General features: G+C 45.3%; 1 protein-coding gene across 1 annotated transcript in view; it reads left to right on the top strand.

The window, feature by feature from the left end:
- CDC20B (cell division cycle 20B) overlaps nucleotides 1-22,414 on the top strand; it is a 100,578-nt gene that overhangs the window by 35,104 nt on the left and 43,060 nt on the right. Inside the window, exons 3-5 of the mRNA XM_075589138.1 lie at nucleotides 1,199-1,418; nucleotides 12,646-12,779; nucleotides 13,586-13,682. Coding sequence (XP_075445253.1) covers nucleotides 1,199-1,418; nucleotides 12,646-12,779; nucleotides 13,586-13,682 — 451 coding nt within the window. The remainder of the gene's footprint in view (nucleotides 1-1,198; nucleotides 1,419-12,645; nucleotides 12,780-13,585; nucleotides 13,683-22,414) is intronic.

The following is a 22,414-nucleotide window of genomic DNA, read 5'->3' as shown; positions in this document are numbered from 1 at the left end:
GGTCTTGAACTGTCTCCATTTGTAGACTATCCGACAGTGGATTGGTGGAGCTCCAAATCCTTAGAAATGGTTTTGTAACCCGTTCTAGACTGATGAGCATCAATAAAAAAGGGATGTGTGTGGTGCTCTCAAGACAATACTTGAAGCCAAAAATGGGTATTTGAAATGGAAAACAACCCTTGAATGAATATATGAAGTGTCTCTAGGATGCAGCCCGGTAATGATAATCCCACAAGCCAGGTAGTAAGGAAAATATCAGTAACACCAGCAGGTGGCCGGTAGATGAAACATCCTATACATGACACAATGATATGGACAAAAGAGGAACGAACTCACTTGGGAATCTTCATCCACTATAGGCAGCAAGTCCAATCAATTCCAATGTCCCAGGGTTGAGTGTGCATCCGTAAAGGGTATTCTTGAAGAAAGACAAATGGAGGAAAAACGAAGCACCGAATCCAGCTGTGAGTACAGCAATAACACCAATAGGGATACGTACCAAAAAATAAGCTGTTTAATTGGATCAGAACAAAATAACAAACACACCTACGCGTTTCGGACCTCTACAGTCCTTTATTCACCTTGATAAAGGACTGTAGAGGTCCGAAACGCGTAGGTGTGTTTGTTATTTTGTTCTGATCCAATTAAACAGCTTATTTTTTGGTACGTATCCCTATTGGTGTTATTGCTGTACTCACAGCTGGATTCGGTGCTTCGTTTTTCCTCCATTTGTCTTTCTTGATGAGCATCAATAACTGCTTTTCTGAGGTCCTCCGAGATTTCTTTTAATCGTGGCATGACGTGTTTCCACACACCTGTATGGATGTAAACAAAACTCACAAAGTTTCTGATCTTTATATAGGGTGGGGCCTCTCAAACTCACCTCTGAAGATCTATCTAATTATTTAAACACCTGATTCTAATGATCCCATTTAATTTAGCTGATAAAACCAGTGTTTCACTTACTTTTGCACATACCCTGATGCTTAATTACTAATTGTTTGTCTAATTCATACATAATTGTGTTTCAAAAGACATGGAATTGGTTGATATAAACCCTATTGGATATATTTTTTTTAAAACTGGTTTTGATTCATGAAGGTTATCATGGTAAAACTATTGCATTTTTGTAATTATCATCGGGGTTCACACATTTTCTGTATGTTTTAATAGCTGAATTCTGTCTATTTCTCTATAGACACCGGACATTGGAAAGAGCGCGTATACCAGGTTTAAAAGAAGTATCATGAAAAAACTTGCATCTGGGGCACCCGTTGTTAGTAGCCCCATTTCCACAAGATGGCATCGTAGTCATGAACAAAACCTGGAGCACACGTTTCTTGACAAGTCATCTGATCTCTCCAATTCTCCCTCTATGGAGCTTTGCCGGACGCCTGAGAGGAAGACATTAATACCACGTAAGTAGGATTTGATACAGCTGTAAAAAAATTGCACAGAATAACCTTTAATAAGCTGTCCCCCAAACTACAAAAATTAAGTCTTAACATAAACTGATACTTCAAGTAGTGCTGATCAATTTCTAACTTTAAATCTTTTTAAACATCTTCAATTTTTGATGGGTTTTCATCGGTTTATTATTGTACTGTTACTATGGCAACCAATGTTGGCTTTATGAGTGTGAATGGCAGACATTTTAACCTACCAGTTAGGCAAATTTTCAGCAATTGCTAGCTCCAGAAGGTAACTACAGAATTTAAAAAGAGTGGAATTGCTAAAAACAGAAGCAAACCGACTTTTTGGTGGTTAGAAAAATATATTATTTTTACGGACAGTAGAGCAGATTGCTGCTTTAAATGAGAAAAGGATGAATAACCCCTTCTCTCTGTCAAATCAAATCAAATAAGCTTGAAAGAACATTTTAGTATTTCCAAAGCATGAATAATAGGGAGCAGGGTACAATGATTACACAGTACATGAATAATAGGGGGTAGGGTATAATGGTTACTGTTACGCCGGTGCTGCCCGCAGACCAGACCCGTCCCCTGAGCTGAAGGGGGAAGTGGTAATACACGCACCCGCAGCAAAGGGAGCGTGTCCGGAGTGTGGTATAAAGCGTTGCCAGGCCAGGTGTAGTAAGGTAGACAATACTTGCCGGTACCGGTTGTAGAGATAGAGTGAAGAATGCCTTGCCGAAGTCAGGGAGTGGAGAGTGGAGATTGGTCGTAGTCCAAGCCGTGTTCAAGGGGTTACCAGAGAGGGCGTTGTCCAAGGAGTGCCGAGATCGAGAGCCAGAGGGGGTAGTCGTACAAGCCGCGTCAGAACCTGTGAAAACACTGAGAGAATCCAGAAGTACTTCCATACAGAGACTATGTCGAGCAAAGACTGAGAGCAGAGAGGAGCTAGATAAAGCAGGAAGGTCCAATTAGGAACGGAGGCGGGACAGGAAGAGCTACAGGGAGACACTGCAGATTGGTGCAGGCATAACGGGCCAGGTGAGTCTTGTTAGTAACCTGAGTATGCCCGTGCAGTGTGCGGGGGCGGAGCCTGAGGTCCGGGGGACGGGAATAAGAGTGTGCAGACTGAGCGTGCTCTGTAACTCGTGTATGTGTGTGAAGCGAGCCAGTGGATGGTGCAGGTGTGCGTGCAGGAGGGCGTGGGCGCTCCCGGCGCTGAGCAGAGGAATCGCCGAGGGGAGTGATCCCGCGACGGCGGCAGGGGCGAGGAGCCGTGGAGGCCGGTAAGGCAGGATTGTTTTGTGTGTCCAGGGGCTCACTTCGGGGAGGGAGTGCTCTGTGTGGGGAGCGAGGAGAACGCCGATTCCTGACAGTACCCCCCTCTTCAGGAACGGCCTCAGGACGGTCCAAGAACGGTTTCTCTGGAAACTTTTTCCTGAAGGACTTAAGAAGGGCCGGGGCATGAATGTCCTTTGAAGGTACCCAGGATCTCTCTTCAGGGCCATAGCCCTTCCACTGCACCAAGAACTGGATCTGACCCCTGGATAGGCGAGAATCCAAAAGAGAGTGAACTTCGTATTCCTCGTTATTTTGTACAGTAATGGGATCCGGTTTACGAGTCTGATCCGGAAAGAAGTGACTGGAGATTTATGGTTTTAAGAGGGATACATGAAAGACATTGGGAATCTTCATACTGGGTGGTAATTGGAGCCGGAATGCCACGGGATTGATTTGTTCACAAATAGGGAAGGGACCCAGGAACTTAGGTGCCAGTTTAGGAGATGGTACCTTGAGGTGGATATTCTTAGAGGAGAGCCATACCAAATCCCCTGGTTTGTAACTGGGCGCCAAACGACAACGACGATCGGCCTGTAGTTTCGATCTGCGGGAGGAGTTGAGAAGGGTAGACTGAATCCTGGACCATGCGGTTTGGAGGGAAGAAATGCGTTCATCTACGGCTGGTACTCCAGAAGGAATGTTGGGGATGGGAAGTCAGGGAGGGTGGAACCCATAATTTATAAAGAAGGGCGACTCCCGGGTGGACTAGTTTTTGGCATAATTGACGGCATACTCTGCCCAAGAGAGGAGTTGAGCCCAACCATCCTGGAAATCGGATATAAAACATCTCAGGTACTTCTCCAGGGATTGATTGATTCTCTCTGTTTGTCCATTGGACTGAGGATGATAGGCAGAAGAGAAAGAAGAAGAGATACCCAATCTCTTCGTGAAAGCTCTCGAAAATTTGGATACGAACTGAGAACCTCTGTCAGAAACAATGGACGAAGGGATCCCATGAATCCGGAAAATCTGCTCCGTAAAGATATCAGCAAGGGCGGGGAGGTGGGTAATCCTTTAAGTGGAATGAAATGGGACATCTTCGAGAACCTGTCCACGACCACAAAGATAGTGTTCATTCCTCTGGACCTGGGCAACTCCACGATGAAGTCCATAGAAATGTGGGACCAGGGGCGGTTGGGAACTGGAAGGGGTAACAGAAAACCCTGAGGCTTTTGACGGAGAGTCTTGCTTTGAGCGCACGTTGGGCAGGCGCAGGTAAACTCCAGAATATCTTGAGACATCCTTGGCCACCAGAAATTCCGACGAATGAGATCAGTAGTCTTCTTGAAACCTGGATGACCTGCAGATTTAGAGGAGTGACCCCAAGACAGGACCTCTGGAACAAATTTGGAAGGTACGAGTTTGTTGTCGGGAACCACCAAGTCCTTGGGAATGCGTCTCTGGGAGTGCAAAATCTTGTCAAGATTCTTGAAAGAAGACGTGGCGAGAATCCTCTCTTGTAGAAGGATAGTCTCCAAAGATTCCTCTGGCTTCTCTGCAGAAGAATGTATTCGGGAGAGTGCGTCTGCCTTTACGTTCTTGGTCCCGGGGATATAGGAAAGGTGAAAATCGAATCGAGAAAAAAAAAGAGCCCAACGAGCCTGTCGTGGACCAAGGCGTCGAGCGTTCTCTATGTAAAGAAGGCTCTTGTGGTCCGTGAGAATAGTAAACGGCTCTTTCGACCCCTCCAGCAGGTGTCTCCACTCTTGAAAAGCCATATTCACGGCCAGAAGTTCCCTGTTACCCACGTCATAGTTCCTCTCGGCAGATGAGAATTTCTTGGAAAAATATGCACAGGGATGTAACTTATCTTGGGGCGTGGGTCTCTGAGAAAGAACGGCACCAGCGCCGCAATCAGAAGCGTCGACCTCCAGGACGAAGGGAAGTTCAATGTTGGGATGACGGAGAATAGGTGCGGATATAAAGCCTTCCTTGAGTGTCTCGAAGACGGAGATGGCTTCGGATGACAAAGCAGAAGGATCAGCTCCTTTTTTGGTGAGCGCAGTAAGGGGTGCCACAATGGTGGAAAAACTCCGTATAAACTTACGATAATAATTAGCGAACCCTAAAAAACGTTGTATGGCCTTGAGAGAGTTGGGTCTTGGCCATTCAGTGACTGCTTGAAGTTTACCGGAGTCCATCATAAACCCCTCATCGGAAATGATGTACCCAAGGAACAGAGTAGAGGTCTGATGAAAGGTGCACTTCTCCAGTTTGGCGTATAAATGGTGTTCACGGAGACGGGAAAGGACGTAGGAGGTGTGGCGTATATGGTCCTGGAGATCTTTGGAAAAAATCAGGATATCATCCAAGTATACAATAACACAAATATTGAGTACCTTACGAAAGACGTCGTTAATGAAATCCTGGAAGACAGCGGGAGCATTACATAAGCCAAAAGGCATTACCAGATATTCGTAGTGTCCACTACGCGTGTTGAAGGCCGTCTTCCATTCATCCCCCTTCCTGATGCGCACCAGGTTATAGGCACCACGTAGATCCAACTTGGAAAAAATCTTGGCCCCCTGTAATTTATCGAACAGTTCGGTAATAAGGGGAAGGGGGTAATGATTTTTAATAGTTATGTGGTTCAAACCCCTGTAGTCGATGCAAGGCCTCAACGACCCGTCCTTTTTCTTGACGAAGAAAAACCCAGCCCCTGCTGGGGAATTGGAGTGACGAATAAAGCCTTTCTTGAGATTCTCCTGGATATATTCATCCATAGCGTGAGATTCTGGTAACGACAAGGGGTAGGTCTTGGACTTGGGTAGGGAGTAACCTGGAACTAGATCGATCGGACAATCGTAAGTCCTGTGTGGCGGCAAGAGGTCTGACTGTACCTTATTGAAAACGTCCCGGAATTGATGGTAAACGGAAGGTAGAATAACTTTAGGAACAGAGGTATTGGCCAGCAGTTGATGAGTCTCGCCTGACCTCGGCCTCCAGGAAATGGGAGCAAAGGAAGTCCAGTCAATGAGAGGATTGTTCAGCTGTAGCCAAGGAAGACCAAGGGTGATGGGTATCCCAGGAGCGTGAATGGCATCGAGAACTAAGATCTCCTTGTGCAGATGTGAGGACAGAAGCAAGGGAGCCGTCTCTAAGGAGATGTGTGCCGGGGTAAGGGGACGTCCATCGATACCGACGAGTGCGATGGGAACCTTCTTCCTCACGAGTGGTATGCGGTTTAACCTGGCGAATTCAAGATCCACGAAGTTTCCTCCAGCTCCTGAGTCAATGAAAGCGGCGGTAGAAGTCTTGAACTTATCGCCTGAAAGGGAGACTGGAAATGTAAGTTTCTTAGGGAGTTCACCTTTAGAAAGGGGACGTGGAGACATTACACCCAGAGAGAGCCCCTCTGTATTCACTGGGTGTTCCCGTTTCCTGGACGCAGTGGACACTCCCGAACCAGATGTTCCATGGATCCGCAGTAGAAACACAATCCCCCGGCGAGGCGGAACTGCCGTATCGGTGTGTGGATGCGTTATACCCCAAATTGCATTGGCTCAGGCAACTCTAGTGCAGGACGAAGAGATGTGGTAGCACTTGGGGGAGCAGGATTGTTGCTGGGAGTACTGGAGAACGGAACTTGAACGTTAGGGAAGTGAGTGCGCTGGCGCTCTGAGCGGTGTACCTGGATACGTTGATCCACTCGAACAGCCAAATCAATGAGGACCTCCAATTGATCCGGCCTGGATTGGCGAGAGAGTTCATCCTTGATGGGATCCGCCAGGCCCTGCCAGAATACAGAGACGAGAGCCTCTTGTCCCCAGTTAGTCTTGGGTGCTAGAGTCCGGAATTCCACAGCATACTGTGTCACCATTCGCCGTCCCTGAGTGATCTGGAGGAGAGAAGCAGATGCCATCTCCCGACGAGCGGGAGAATCGAATACACGTTGAAACTCGGCTTTAAATGCCGGGTAATCTTAGGTAAGATCAGAACGTCGCTCCCAAACCGGGGAAGCCCACGCCAGGGCGCTGCCAGTGAGGAGGTTATAAATGTAGGCTACCTTCTTGCGATCTGTATTGTAAAGATGGGGAGCCATTTCAAACTGCACCTCACACTGGTTTAGGAAACCCCTACAATCTTGCGGTTCACCTGCATAAGGCTTGGGGGGAGGAATCCTTACATCTGAGCTGCTAACTGCGCTTGCGGAGTGGGGGCTTACATCTGGCGAGGTCGCGGTCGGTACACGGTCTGTGAGTACTGCGACCTGGCGTGCAAGTGCCACAATTTCATCCGCCATGGCCTGGTTTTGCTGAAGCAGATTAGAGAGAAAATGTTGAAGTTCGGTCTGCGTCTTGTGGGCTCGACATAATGTTACGCCGGTGCTGCCCGCAGACCAGACCCGTCCCCTGAGCTGAAGGGGGAAGTGGTAATACACGCACCCGCAGCAAAGGGAGCGTGTCTGGAGTGTGGTATAAAGCGTTGCCAGGCCAGGTGTAGTAAGGTAGACAATACTTGCCGGTACCAGTTGTAGAGATAGAGTGAAGAATGCCTTGCCGAAGTCAGGGAGTGGAGAGTGGAGATTGGTCGTAGTCCAAGCCGTGTTCAAGGGATTACCAGAGAGGGCGTTGTCCAAGGAGTGCCGAGATCAAGAGCCAAAGGGGGTAGCCGTACAAGCCGCGTCAGAACCTGTGAAAACACTGAGAGAATCCAGAAGTACTTCCATACAGAGACTATGTCGAGCAAAGACTGAGAGCAGAGAGGAGCTAGATAAAGCAGGAAGGTCCAATTAGGAACGGAGGCGGGACAGGAAGAGCTACAGGGAGACACTGCAGATTGGTGCAGGCATAACGGACCAGGTGAGTCTTGTTACTAACCTGAGTATGCCCCTGCAGTGTGCGGGGGCGGAGCCTGAGGTCCGGGGGACGGGAATAAGAGTGTGCAGACTGAGCGTGCTCTGTAACTCGTGTACGTGTGTGAAGCGAGCCAGTGGATGGTGCAGGTGTGCGTGCAGGAGGGCGTGGGCGCGCCCGGCGCCGAGCAGAGGAATCGCCAAGGGGAGTGATCCCGCGACGGCGGCAGGGGCGAGGAGCCGTGGAGGCCGGTAAGGCAGGATTGTTTTGTGTTTCCAGGGGCTCACTGCGGGGAGGGAGTGCTCTGTGTGGGGAGCGAGGAGAATGCCGATTCCTGACAGTTACACAGTACATAACCCTCTTGTTTCTCTTTATCACCCTCTGCATATCTCCCACCCCCCTACACCTGAATGACAATCTCTTCACGATGAATATTACTTCTTCATCAATGTAACAAAAATTGCAAAATGACTATCAAATTAGCAAAAATGGATAATGAAAAAAGGATTGCAATAGAAACCCTAAAATGTTCTTTAAGTACCTTAATAACAAAAAAAATTAGAAAAGAAAATATAGGACCCTCTCAGTGTGGGATGGGTAGGCAGATTATTGGAGATAAGGAAAAAGCAGAGGTATTAAACAAATTATTTGCCTCTGTGTTTACCAGGGAAGAATCAAGTTCAATAGTGGTGCCGCAGGAGGAAGCCACAACCCCCATATTAATGAACAGTTGGTTAACTGAGGAAGAAGTTCAAAAGCAACTTGAAAAAATTAAAGTAAATAAGGCACCTGGCCCCGATGGCATACATCCAAGAGTTCTCAAGGAGTTAAGCTCAGTAATAGCCAAACCATTATATTTAATATTCATGGACTCCATTTCCACAGGCTCAGTACCACAAGGTTGGTGTAAAGCAGATGTGGTGCCTATATTTAAAAAGGGAGCTAGATCACAACCGGGGAATTACAGACCTGTAAGCCTAACTTCAAGAGTGGGGAAACTACTTGAAGGTTTAATACGGGATAATATTCAGGAATACCTAATGGAAAACAAAATTATTAGTAATAGTCAGCATGGATTTATGAAGGATAGATCATGCCAAACTAACCTTATTTGTTTCTTTGAGGAGGTAAGTAGGAATTTAGACCAGGGTAATGCAGTTGATGTGGTCTATTTAGATTTGGCAAAGGCTTTTGATACGGTTTCACACAAGAGGTTGGTGTACAAAATAAAGAAAATTGGACTCAGTAATAATATATGCACCTGGATTCAAAACTGGTTAAAGGACAGACAACAGAGGGTTGTCATAAATGGAACTTTTTCAGGTTGGGCTAAAGTCGTGAGTGGAGTACCTCAGGGATCGGTACTGGGACCCTTGCTTTTTGACTTGTTTATTAATGACCTTGAGGTTGGCATCAAGAGCAAAGTCTCCATCTTTGCTGATGATACTAAATTGTGTAAGGTAATAGAATCAGAGCAGGATGTAATTTCTCTTCAGAAGGACTTGGAGAGACTGGAAACGTGGGCAGGTAAATGGCAGATAAGGTTTAATACAGATAAATGTAAGGTTATGCATTTGGGATGCAAGAATAAAAAGGCGACTTACAAATTAAATGGGGATAAATTGGGGGGATCCTTGATGGAGAAAAATTTAGGAGTGCTTGTAGACAGCAGGCTTAGCAATAGTGCCCAAAGTCATGCAGTAGCTGCAAAGGCAAACAAGATCTTATCTTGCATCAAACGGGCAATGGATGGAAGGGAAGTAAACATAATTATGTCCCTTTACAAAGCATTAGTAAGACCACACCTTGAATATGGAGTACAATTTTGGGCACCAATCCTAAGAAAAGACATTATGGAACTAGAGAGAGTGCAGAGAAGAGCCACCAAATTAATAAAGGGGATGGACATTCTAACTTATGAGGAGAGACTAGATAAATTTAGATTTATTTACATTAGAAAAGAGGCGTCTAAGAGGAGATATGATAACTATATACAAATATATTCGGCGACAATAAAAGGAGCTTTCAAAAGAACTATTCATCCCACAGGCAGTACAAAGGACTCGGGCCATCCCGTAATGTTGGAGGAAATGAGATTTCACCAGCAACAAAAGGAAAGTGTTCTTTACAGTAAGGGCAGTTAAAATGTGGAATTCATTACCCATGGAGACTGTGATGGCAGATACAATAGATTTGTTCAAAAAAAGGTTGGACATCTTTTTAGATAGGAAAGATATACAGGGATATACCAAATACGTATACATGTGAAGGATGTTGATCCATGGATTAATCCGATTGCCAATTCTTGGAGTCAGGAAGGAATTTATTTTTTGCCCCTTATGAGATATCATTGGATGATATGACTCTGGGGTTTTTTGTTTGCCTTCCTCTGGATCAATAAGTAAGTACAGATATTGGATAAAGTATCTGTTGTCTAAATTTAGCATAGGTTGAACTTGATGGACCTACGTCTTTTTTCAACCTCATCTACTATGTAACTATGTAACCAAGCAAATCATTGTCCAAGATCTGCCTCCTTCCTTCAAAAACACACGATCAGATTTTTGTTTTTTTAATATTCATGTTTTGGGGATTGTCAGACACATTTGTCAGTGGGAATTATGACACACATATATGTACACATACACTTTTAAAGCAACAATATCGCCAATTTGGGTTACTGATTTTGTTGTTGTTGCAGAATTTGAACCAGAGCCTCTGGATCCTCCAGAGCTAGACCATTCTGTTTTTATCTTCAGGGATCACAAGGTTCCCGAGATTCTTACTGATTTAGTTGCCGGTGTTACTTCCTGGACACTTCAATGGTCGGCCAATAGAAAGCCGCACCGTTCTCCTCCTGATGACGTTGCATTTTCCTATTGGCCCGTAAGACTAGCACAATTTGGTGCTCATTTTGATTTTCCTAAAAGGGAGGAAAACACTGCAACTAAACAGGTGAGTACCTCGGAAACTAGGGGGTCCCAGAGCTAGAAATAATGCGGGTTAGCCCTAGAGGACACTCTCTGTTCAAATTATGTAATGAAAATCAATATATGAAAAAAAATCACATGAGACAGAGAGAGAGACATGTTAAAACTGAAAACGCGTCAGGGACGTCATCACGTCATCACGCTATGACATTACATCAGCAAGGAAGTGCACGGTCAGGTTGGATCGCGCATGAAGTTTATACAGACCCTGGACATCCCAGGATCCTGGGAGGCACATAGCTGAGCTGCCGTGAATTCGCTGAGGAGTCATTCTCTGCCATCCATCAGCCCTTCACCCATTGCATGTGCAGACCAAGACGTTTCTTGTGGATCACGCAATTGGACTGCTATGGATACATCTGCTTGGCGGTGATATTGAATTTCACAACTGCTCATATTTTATTGAATCTTGTGAGTGCGATTCCAAACCCCCTTCTACTCAGACCATTATTTGTTACCTGTTGTTCTTCCTCCATTTCACCTGAGATGTTTGCCGACAAAGGTGTATTCCATTTGTCAAGACATCCCCTCTGTATCATCCTCACATTCTACACCTCTTCCTAACTCCTTTTTTGACTCTTTTTCCTCTGTCACAGAGGAGGGTGTCACTGCTTATGTTCTCCTCTCCCTCTACCACTTGCCCTCGTGATCCCATGTCCTCCCATCTCCTCAAACCTCTTGCTTCTACTGTAATCCCTACACATTCATATTTTCAACTCCTCCCTCAGCTTTGGTACATTTCCCACCTCCGTCAAACATGCAACAGTTATACCTTTAATAAAAAACAGCAAGCTTGACCCAACCTGTCTTTATAATTATCCATTTGTCTCCCTCCTCCGTTTTTCCTATAAACTCCTTGAACACCTTGTTTTCTCTCCATTTTCTTACCCAGTATTCTCTCCTAGACCTCTACAATCTGGCTTCTGCACTGCTCATACAACCAAAACTGCCCTCATCAAAATAACTAATGACCTTCATGCTGCCAAACTCCAAGGTCAATGCTTATATTACTTGACCTCTCTGCAGCCTTAAATACTGTGGACCATCCTCTTCTCCTTCACATTCTCCATACTCTTGGTATGCATAACAGAGCTCTAGCCTGGATATCCTCTTACCTCTCCCATTGTACTTAATTGTCATATTTGTTAATACCTCCTCCTCCTTTGTCGATCTCTCTGTGGCCTTACCCCACGGCTCTGTCCTGGGATCTCTTCTCTTTTCACTTTACACACACTCTCTAGGTTCACATCTCTTGGGTTATTAAGGATTTTTACGTTTGGTAACATTCACAATCATTTGTTTAACGTTTTATTGCACATTGTTTGTTATATTGTTCACATCTGGCGCTGTTAGGTAACATTTTTTTGCAGTCTCTTATCTGGCTAGGGTAGTCAGAGTTACCTAGATAATTGGCAGCCTCTTACTATTCACTTCAACCATTAGGTTTAGTTGTGATTTTTTACACCTTATATAGGTATCATTTATTTTTGATTAGCGCATACTTCCTCCCGAGCTTGGCCCTATTGGCCCCAATGACTGCTGTTCACTATGCTGTGAAATAAATTGGCAAATGTACTTTGCATGTGCAAAAGCTTGCTAACCGGGGATTGACAGTACAAAAGGTTAGGAAGGAGTTAAGTATGTAGTGCCAATATTATAATTGTAGTATGCAATTCCACATCTCATTTTTTCCCTTTTCCTTGTCTCAGAAAATCAATCGGGACTGAGTTAGCATACAGTAAACTTTTCCTTGTCCACTTTCTTTACCAGATTTAAGAAATGTAATTAACAACAAGAACAACAATAAGGATTGCGAGTCAAAGACCATATGTATTTGCCTTGATACACAGACCCCTTAAATATGACCCTATCCCTGCTTAAGTAATATCCCTGCCTGTACTAAAGTATGTGCAATGCAGAGGGACATGACTAATGCATTTTATGATACAAATTATATATATATTTACTTATTTATTAGGAATCAATAAAGCAAACATGTACTGTACCTGATGTCATATCTATTCTAGCCTAACTGATATTCTTATTTTTATAACTATCAGTTATCAGTTTATCATCACCATTTGTGTCAATATTAACATTTCACAGAAATGTCCAGAGTGTGCACTCCTGACTATGATCATAAGCCACCCAAAGCTGTTGACACTGCAGCTAGGAGCCTCACTTACATGCCCACAAGGAAGCTGCTACATCAAAACAAGCTGACATTTCTACACCATCAGGTAGACTTCTACTGTACTCTTCTCTACCTACCGACATTTCAAATGTAATGGTATTTGAGACCATAGTTGCTAGGCATTACTTTATGTACCATTCATTTAAATAGACCATGCATTATTCACTAGCGCAGGAAGGTGTATTTGTGGATAGCACTGCTTAGTAAGCATAGGCTCTTAGTCTCTTTTTTAACCCTATGAGTGCCGGAGGGGCCGCGGGACACAGTGCCACAGTCTCTCCTGCACTCGTGATCACATGACCGCTCGCTGAAGCGGTCACGGGATCGCAACATCCATGATGACTGAACGAAAAGTGAGGAGTCATCCATCTTCCGTCCGCCATCATTGCAGATCTCTCCTAAGAGAACGAGCATTTTTTGTATGACGTAGCTACTGCGTCATGGTGCACGTAAAGGGATAATTTAGATTAAATCTCTCCTTATAGAAACCCAAACAATGAAGAAGAAAAAAAGAATCTCACCAGAGCTCAGTGCTGGTACTTCTTTTGGAGATTAACAACTCCATATATTGATTATTACTTATTTGGAACCAGGCTGGAATACTAATCGGCAGGAAAATTATATTTTCTGTCATTTATTGTAGTTTAGATATAATATCATTTTTATTTTGCATCTTTTTCTCTACAATTGTTTTTTTTTTTCCATTCTTATATCCATAACGTTTTTAATCCATAACTTGCGAAATTACATTGTGGTTATTTAGCATCCCATAAATAGAGGCTAAATCTAACCAGCTGTTTATCCTGACCTAAAATGTTATTGCAAAATGAAATTGAATTGCTTTTATTGCAGAGATTCCTTGAAGCCTGGGAAGAAAATTCAGAAGAATCGTGTAACAGGAAAGACAGCAGTATACAGATTTGTGGCAAGGGCACTTGTATGTGGAGAGGTATGTAATGTGGAGAGGTATGTAATGTGGAGAGGTATGTAATGTGGAGAGGTATGTAATGTGGAGAGGTATGTAATGTGGAGAGGTATGTAATGTGGAGAGGTATGTAATGTGGAGAGGTATGTAATGTGGAGAGGTATGTAATGTGGAGAGGTATGTAATGTGGAGAGGTATGTAATGTGGAGAGGTATGTAATGTTCATATCATATACAGTCATGACAGCACATCTCAAGAACACACGGGCCCCAGATCTACTAAGTTCCCTTAAACCAGGACTCATAACATGACGTAGCTAAAACAAGAACAAACGTTACAGTATGTTCCCTGGGTTCATATGGTATCCTCACAGCTCAAAAAAACAACATGCTAAAATATTGTCTGAGCTACGTCTCATTAGCATCGGCTTTAACATCACGTTATTGTAGCATAACATTGCGTTATCTTGCAAGAACTTGTGCTTATGCTGCAGAGCAGAGAGAGAGGAGAGGGAAATAATGCTACTGCTGCGGCCAAGTTTATTCGAGCATTTGCCCGTTCTTGGCCGCAGCAGTAGCCTGGCGCGCGCCCGAGTGTGACGGGCGCGCGCCGAAGCAGCGGAAGAGCGCCCTCCGATCGGGGCGCTCTCCCTACCGCTGCCGGGTCCGCCGGGTCCCCCGGAACCCCCTGCCGCCGTCCCGCAGATCGCGGGACACCAGGGCTCCCTCGGGGAGCCCTGGACGCGCGTGCAGGGGGCGCAGGCTCCCGAAGACGCGTGACCGCGCCGAGGGGCGGCCACTAGCAAGCCGGGAAATCTCCCGGCTTGTGGTACCGACCACACTGCAATAAAGTGTGTCGGTACTGTATGTTATTTAAACGATGTCTAACTCTGGCGTTACACTCTCCCCAACCCTGCCAAAGCTCGTTTTTATAACAAGTTTATGTATAACTTAAATAACCTTAACAGACTTTAACGGGTATGTAATTTTATGATAACGTCTCGTTTGCATCTCAATATCACTAACGTCCGTTATAGTTAACTATGCTCTTTACGGGAGAAAACATGGCTTAACATTATGTTATTGTCCTTTGGAGATACAGCAATAGTCTTACCGTGAGGTTAAAGCAGCAGTCCAAGCTGCCGTTTATTTTTTTTACATTCCACCCCATGCCCTTTAATATGGACATCAATATAAGCCACACAATGATAAGTAACTAGCTAAGTTGCAGATTGATCCATTCTCCTATAATCGATCGGCGAAGATTCGGCTCGGGGGTTCACTAAATGGCTGTCAGTGCAGCAGAAGAGGACCAAAGATGCAAAGTTGTGTGGGGACGATCATGTGACCAGGAAGTCACTAGATACAATTGGTGCACTGCTAGAGAGAGGGCAGGGCTCAAAAAGGGGTGAGCCAGAGAATGTTTCCGAAGCGGAAGGGGATGTGTCTTTGTAAATGGTTGCTATAGAAACAAAAAATGCTTGTTACATTATAATACATTAAAATGACATTCAGAGTTGTTTAAAGAAAAAAATGCTACAAGTATTTTCTCATAGTACAGAACTGATTTATTTAAAAAAAAATCAACACACTTGAAGGAAATTGCTTGCTGTGTAGCTTTAAGTTAGGTTAACGCCATGTTAAGTGACTTAATGGAGCTTTATGGATCTGGGCCTTGGAAGGAACTCTCAATGTTAATAAATCTACGTAAGTACCAGCACTCACTGTCTAATAGCTAAATGATGAAAACAGTTGTAATGCACAAAATACATTTAATAATAAATAAACCCAGAAATAAATCAAATGTGTTTGCAGAAACCAGTGTCACAAATGGGCATGTCACAAAGTGAGGGGTGGGGGGGGAAAAGGAAAAGGGGGAAAAAAGACATGAAACACAAGGAATATACACAAAAAACGGAGAACGGAAAGTATGCTAAGGGGTCCCAGGGGTACTTCCCTAAGCCTCCCTTCCCCTAAAACTGGTCAAATCAGACACCATTGAAAATAGATAGCAATCATGCAGTGTAGGCTAAATACAGCTAATAGCAGGGCAGCAAGAATCCACTAAAGGCAATGCCAGTAGTTCAATTACCACAAGACACTGTTGGCAATAGTACAGTAAAGGCTGAACACAGCTTGCAAAAAAGCAGCTTGCAAATAAGCACCATGAGTCCACAACAGTCAATAAAAGCTCAGCAATCACACGAGCACGAGGAGCAGAGCCACAGAGGGTTTGATCACTGTTTTCATTTGCTATTAACCTTTTATTGACTGGGAAGGTAGGGTCTGGGTGTCAGTGGCATCCAGACTAGGCCAGATTAACCCTTTAGGTCCAAGATAGGCCCCACTCACCTAATCACTCACCAAATCAGATTGTGGCTGCTACATGGAAACTCCTAGCTAAGGTCAATTCCCCCGGAGCTGTATACAGTTAGTGTATAGTTAGTTAGTGTATAGTGCCATTTGAAGACGCCGCACAGCGATTAGCGGACTGTGGTCTGGGCAGGACCATCAATGCACTATCAAAGGTGAGACCCTCCTACCAGAGTTCACCCCACGCAGAGGCTTTGCTGATATTGACGTCGCTGGATCAGTGGATCCCTTTGCTTTTTGGCCATACCCGGGTGCTGGAGCACCTGGGCAGGTACCTCACAATGTGCACCAACTAATACACTTTCAGTTACTGTGGGCAGCGTTGTCTCACACATTGGGTGGGTTGGCTCATGTGGACACCAGGGAGGTTGTGTGCCCAGGGGCACCTCAGTACTTTGGGGAAATCCAATCAGGGGGGGACACTACGGTTGGATGGCATGTTTGGGCTACGGCCGTGTGAGGCCTATATTGTATGGGGGTTAATGATATATCTAGTTGTACCTGTGTTCAGTAAATTGTTATTAAATACAAGTGTGTGATCTTATTGCATTGGGTTCTGTGAAGGGGTTATCCGGCGCTGTCAGGATCCCTCACAGGTGGAGGCACTGTCACCAGACAGATCAGGTACACCCCGGACTCCCGGCAGAGGAGGTTCAGGCCTCCTGTGATCCACAGGTAAAGCACCACACACTCAATAGCCGACACATTTCCCATAGGGTGGGGGAAACAGCACTACATATAAAAAAATTCAGACCATAAAAGAGTATACAACGCCACATCAAATAAAACGGCTGCTTAAAGGAAACCCTCCAACACAGTTCTTTAGAAATGATCAGTACAACAGAAACGGAAACACAGTTTGTCACAAGAATAGTAACATGTGGTTGTGGTTGCTAAGATGTTCTAAACTTTAGGTGCTAGTAACTAGCCATTACAAAGGTGTTAAAGGATGTACTGTAAATTGAACATCATTTTTAGAGATCATTTAGCACTCACATTCTTAGTATGACTAGCTGACATTCCTTTTCAGTAGGAAAATAAATCTCTTTATGACCTAGTGCAGGGGTGGCCAACTGGTCAGGTTTTAAGGATATCCCTGCTTCAGCAGGAGTATCCTTAAAACCTACATACAAACAGTGCACATAACGAAGTTCTTTATTAGCATACTTTTGCATTGCCATACCATCTGATCTTAAACCAAAATAATATCCCATACAATCCTTTCATGTTCTGCCCTAAGGCTATGTACTACTTAGCATTCTTGTCTTGATCATAAAGTCCTCTTGCCATTGATAAATCTAGCCCGAGCAGCCTTTTCTACTAAAACCATATTCAGTAGCAACAAGTTAAGGTATTGAACAGGCTACATTGGAGCCTGTGAGGAAGCTCCCCTCCCCTCCCCCAACCCACATATAAATAAATACACACCAAAGGTCTGGAGGTACAAAGGCCACGGCTTTATTTGCACAAATAAACCCTGGTAAGTGCCAACCCTGCCAGCGTGCTCTCCCCCTGGGTAAAGGCTGATGGCACCCCAACCATAGCCCGCAAGACCCAGCAAGCCGGGCGCCCGATGGCTCGGCCGTTAAGCGATACTGGGCCAGGGAATCACACACAAATGAGCCCTGCCCACTCGCTACCCCCAGCTACCACAAGGCTTTAGGGGTTATCTGCACCATAGAGCCCCTGCTGGCAAAGTTAACGCACACCTAACCCACCCAACAGCTGCCACCCACGGGGCTAATTAATCACCTTAAACTTGCCCCGTACCGCAAGACCCGCAAGGTCCCTTCAAGCCCTCCTGAAGTGTCATATTACACAAGACTAACCCTATTTCGGATGAGTGTACCCCATTTTGGGCTAAATAATCCACTATTTGCTGAATTGAATTCTGGGTGACTTATCACATTTCGCTGCACCCCCTTTCTATGCCTTCCTGTGGCCAATATCTGACCACACCACTTGAACAATCCCCCCACACACCTAAATCTGAGATAGGTCATTCCTTATTGACCTAACTAAGTCTACTGACGTTACCACGCCCACACCCACTGCACCAAGTCCTTCACTGGCCTTAGCTCTATGGCTGATAATTTACACCTCATACATAAACCTTGGCCCCTTGCAGACACACACACCAGAACGGCCTCCTACGGCCTCTGCACGTTCCTCCCACCAACCAATTCAGCTCTTCGGAGCAGGGATCCCCTTCCCAAATGCGACCTCTATGTCGCAGACTCTAATTCAAGATGCCTTATCACCCAGCCTCCTACCTGCAACATCAATTTCCCAACTGCCGTATTAATTTTCCCTCGTGCGCTCCACCACCTCAGCTCGCAGCGTCCATGCCCTTACCCCCCTGTGGACTATATCAGACCACACCACTTGGACCGCTCCCCAACACACCTGAATCTATGCTTGATCATTCTTTATTGACCTAGTCTAATGATCAACATTTTTGGGAGGCCTCCTGTCCCTTGCCAGCCCCAACAGTTCTGGCAACAGCTGATGCCATCTCACCTCGCCTGCCCCACCAGAACACATTTCCCGCTCATGCCCATATTCCTCCCGTATGGCCGGGAAACCGCATGCTTCTTCACCCAATGAATAAAAGAATCCCTGATTATCCAAACGTCTGGAGGCAAAAACCAGGTGCCACTGAAGCCCGCACCAAGTCCATCACTGGACCGTCACCAACTCCCACAACTCCATCGAGCATCGCCGGCCGACTGAATCCGCCTCTGGCGCCAACCTCCTGAACTCTGCTAACTGCATTCGGGAAAAAGAGTCAGCAACCCCATTAGCCACCCCAGGTACATGCCTAGCCCTAAAGGCTATATTTAACTTCAATCCAACGATTTAAGTGATAAAGGCGCTCCAACGCTGGATCCCTTGGATATGTGAATATATGAAATAAGCAAATAAACAGGATAGGACAAGGGGGTATATAAATATGAGATGATGCTTGTAGTAAAGTCCCCAGATGGACCAATAATCCCTGGAGGGCAAGGTATAAGGTTGGAAACCCCAATCAAACCCTCAGTGGGATGGTTGCTGGACTCACAATAAATATTCAATAAAGAATAGTACTCACAAAAGCCCTTGTCCAATGTCCTGTATGGCGTGCAGCCAGGTGAAGAGATGCTTGTCTCAGAGAACAAAATATGAAGAAAACCAGCGCACCACCAAGAGTGGGTCCCAAACAGATATGTTTAAAAAAATCTTCTTTATCCTTGATAAAGTGTATCTTTACATGAAACGCGTAGGAGGGTGTTAACCTCCACTTTTAGATGGATTGAATAAAGAAGATTTTTTAAACATATCTGTTTGGGACCCACTCTTGGCGGTGCGCTGGTTTTCTTCCTATTATATTTAACTTCAGGCAAGTTAGAACAAAGTTACGCGACAAAGCTAGCACTGGGGGGAAACGGGACCCAAATTATTAACTGCCTCAACCGCCCCCATATTGTCATTCCAGAATACTATATTCCGGTAAGCCAGATGTGCTCTTAGAAAACAAATAATAATTTGTCCCTGAAGAAGCTCCTTTGCTGGAGGGAAACGCGTGTTGGACGCGCAGTTGTGTCAGTCTCCTACTTGGAGCTGTTTTAATGTAGTGCCTTAAGTCTCCTGGCTCTATTTATGCAGACGGCATTAGCTTGATAAATACAACAACAGACAGTGAGTCTGCCTCCCTGCTATATACAATACATGATATATACACAATCTGAGCCTCTCTGCTGGGTAACTCTATGCCAATGGTACTGTGAGTACCAGCTCAACTATACTGAGGGTTATTGTGGATTGATTGCGCCTGTGTCAGCGTCACCTCTCAAGCATATGCATTTAATACAACCATAGGTGTTCGCTGCTATATATATCATTGCAGGATTGCTGTGTCTTTGACCAGTTAAAGGCTCACTGAGTAGGAGACGGTTTCCTACAGTCTGCATACATACTCCAGAGGGGTTAATACCCTGACTTTCAGCATCCACTGTCCTGTCAAACCCAGGAATATTGTATTTGGGTTTGCACAATCATACATTTATTGACATGGTTGCACGCTATTGAATATTTAATTCATTTTTTAAAAACACAGTACACTACGTCTGGTAATATATGTTTTAAGTAAATTTATTAAAAGTTAGATTTTACATTATGTAGGTGTGCAGTTAGTGAATTCTTTAGGGGACTCATTCATTTTGTGTTCCCCTTCCCCCCTTTTTTGCCTAAGCCAGATGTGCGCCTCAAAGTCCTATCGTAACTACTAAAGAAAAAGTCAGTTTTTTTTTTTTTAAATAACTGTGACTTCACCCAAGATACCAGCCACCACTCCGCACACCATGACCCCTCAAATTACACTCCGAATCCCACTGCCGCAGCCGTAAAGAGCTGGAGCTAGTTGTTGGATGTAGGCCGACCCCTCCACAGTGTCCTCCGTTTGTAGCACCGCAAGAACTCCAACCACACCCCCAAATCCCTCCAAATCTCCACCGTTACGCTTATAAAATAATGTTGATATCTCACCTTGGCCATAGCAGCCGCTAGCTGTTTAGAAAATACCCTCCCAATTGGCATAATTCTGGCTGCAAAAACCAGGTGTCTCATTAAGGACTGAAAAACGCCTCCATGTTGCTTCTTTTAAGAGACATAAATGCCTCCACAGAACTTCTTAAAGCCCTCAGCTTCTCGCCAGGCAACCTATATTCCATAAGAACCTAATCAATTTAGATTCTAAAAATAGAACGGTAGTGGGGCCCTTCGTTTTTTCACTGCCAAAGGAACGCCGAACTCACATGCCCCTGGTAAAAAAATTCTGACATCCATCTGGCGCACAAATCTGACTCCCCTGGACCTATGAACAACATTGTCTAAATAGTGCATTACTCCCACCGCCCGCATTCTTTTCCGGACTACCCATTCCAGGAAAGTGCTGAAAGTTTCAAAATAGAAGCACGACAGGGCACACCCCATTGGCAAACACAAACCCACAAATTCTGGTCATCCAGCTTGCATCCCAGTAGGTGAGAGCACTGAGGGTGTATTGGTAGTAACCTAATTGCCGATTTTATGTCCGCCTTCGCCAGACGCGCGCCCTGCCCGTACATGTCCTGGAATTCTGCAGCCTGATCAAAAGGTGCATAACCCACCGAGCAAAGCTACTTGTTGATGCCATCATTCACAGACGATCCCTCTGGATAATACCACATATTTTTAAAAGAAATGAACCCCTTGTACACTCCCCACATTCAGCCACCACTGCTAGTATACACAGCACCTCCCTTCTGGCTCTAACTCCACGCCTAATACAACCAGCACGTGAAATTAACCAGTCACACAGATCAGGACACCCAAGCTCAGGATTTGCCACAAGACTCTGATTTAAATAGGGACACACACCAACCAGGAGTGTTAGGGTAGCAATCAGCTAACCACCCCCACTGCTGGCTCAATCAGGCTGGAGAGAGAAAATAAAAATTTAGTTACAGGCTTTCAATTACCACACACTTTTAAAAGAAATCCACCCACTGAACACTCCCAAGTTCAGCCACCCCTGCAGTATACACAGCACAGCACTCATTATGGTTCTAATTGTACGTTAATACAACCAGCACTAGAAATCAACCAATCCCACAGTTCAGCGCTTCCCTATACCCGTGTACTGTAGTAGGGATAACATCTCCACGTACTCCCCTGTCCATAGCTTTCCCTTTTTTCCCTTTGCTAACAAGTGAAAACCCAGGGCTTCCAGCACCGCTTTTACAATGGCAGCCACACGCAGGGGCTTAAGTGTGGCTGCCCACCCAACCCAGTGGGGGCTCCCGTTTAGCCCCCCCCTTACCTCCTGTGGATCCTCCCACCCCTGTGGGGGCACTCTGACACCCGAGGGGCACTAGTACTGCCCCCCCCTCAGTGACGGGCTCAAGTGAGGTTCCCCACCCCAATGGTCACATGTAGATCCTTCCACTCCAGCGGCGGCTCAAATAGCTCCCCACCCTTGTGGATCTGAAGCGGAACCACCACAGCCCCTGCAGGGGCTTAAGTGGGACTAACCCCCCCCCAACCCAGTGGGGGCTCCCATGTAGCCCCCCCTTACCTCCTGTGGGTTATCCCACCCTTGTGGGGGCACACCAACCCCTTAGGGGAACAAGTATAGCCCCCCCTCAATGAGGTTCCCCATGAAAAAGGTATTTTGTTAAACCCTTTGGCCAAAGCATTTGTAAGCCTGCATGCCACTTCAAGGCATACCCGTATGCAGGTACCTACACTATATATATATGTAATAGTTGTCCCATGGACTGGTGAAAAAAGTGTGAAAGACCTGAAGGGGTTAAATAAAGCATGAGCTTATGTGAGTAGTGCAATTAAAATCTGGCTAAAGTC

This window comes from Ascaphus truei, chromosome 1, assembly GCF_040206685.1.
Source record: "Ascaphus truei isolate aAscTru1 chromosome 1, aAscTru1.hap1, whole genome shotgun sequence".
Taxonomy (NCBI): domain Eukaryota; kingdom Metazoa; phylum Chordata; class Amphibia; order Anura; family Ascaphidae; genus Ascaphus; species Ascaphus truei.
Note: the sequence above shows the minus strand (reverse complement) of the source record. Positions and strands in the feature narration are given on the sequence as shown.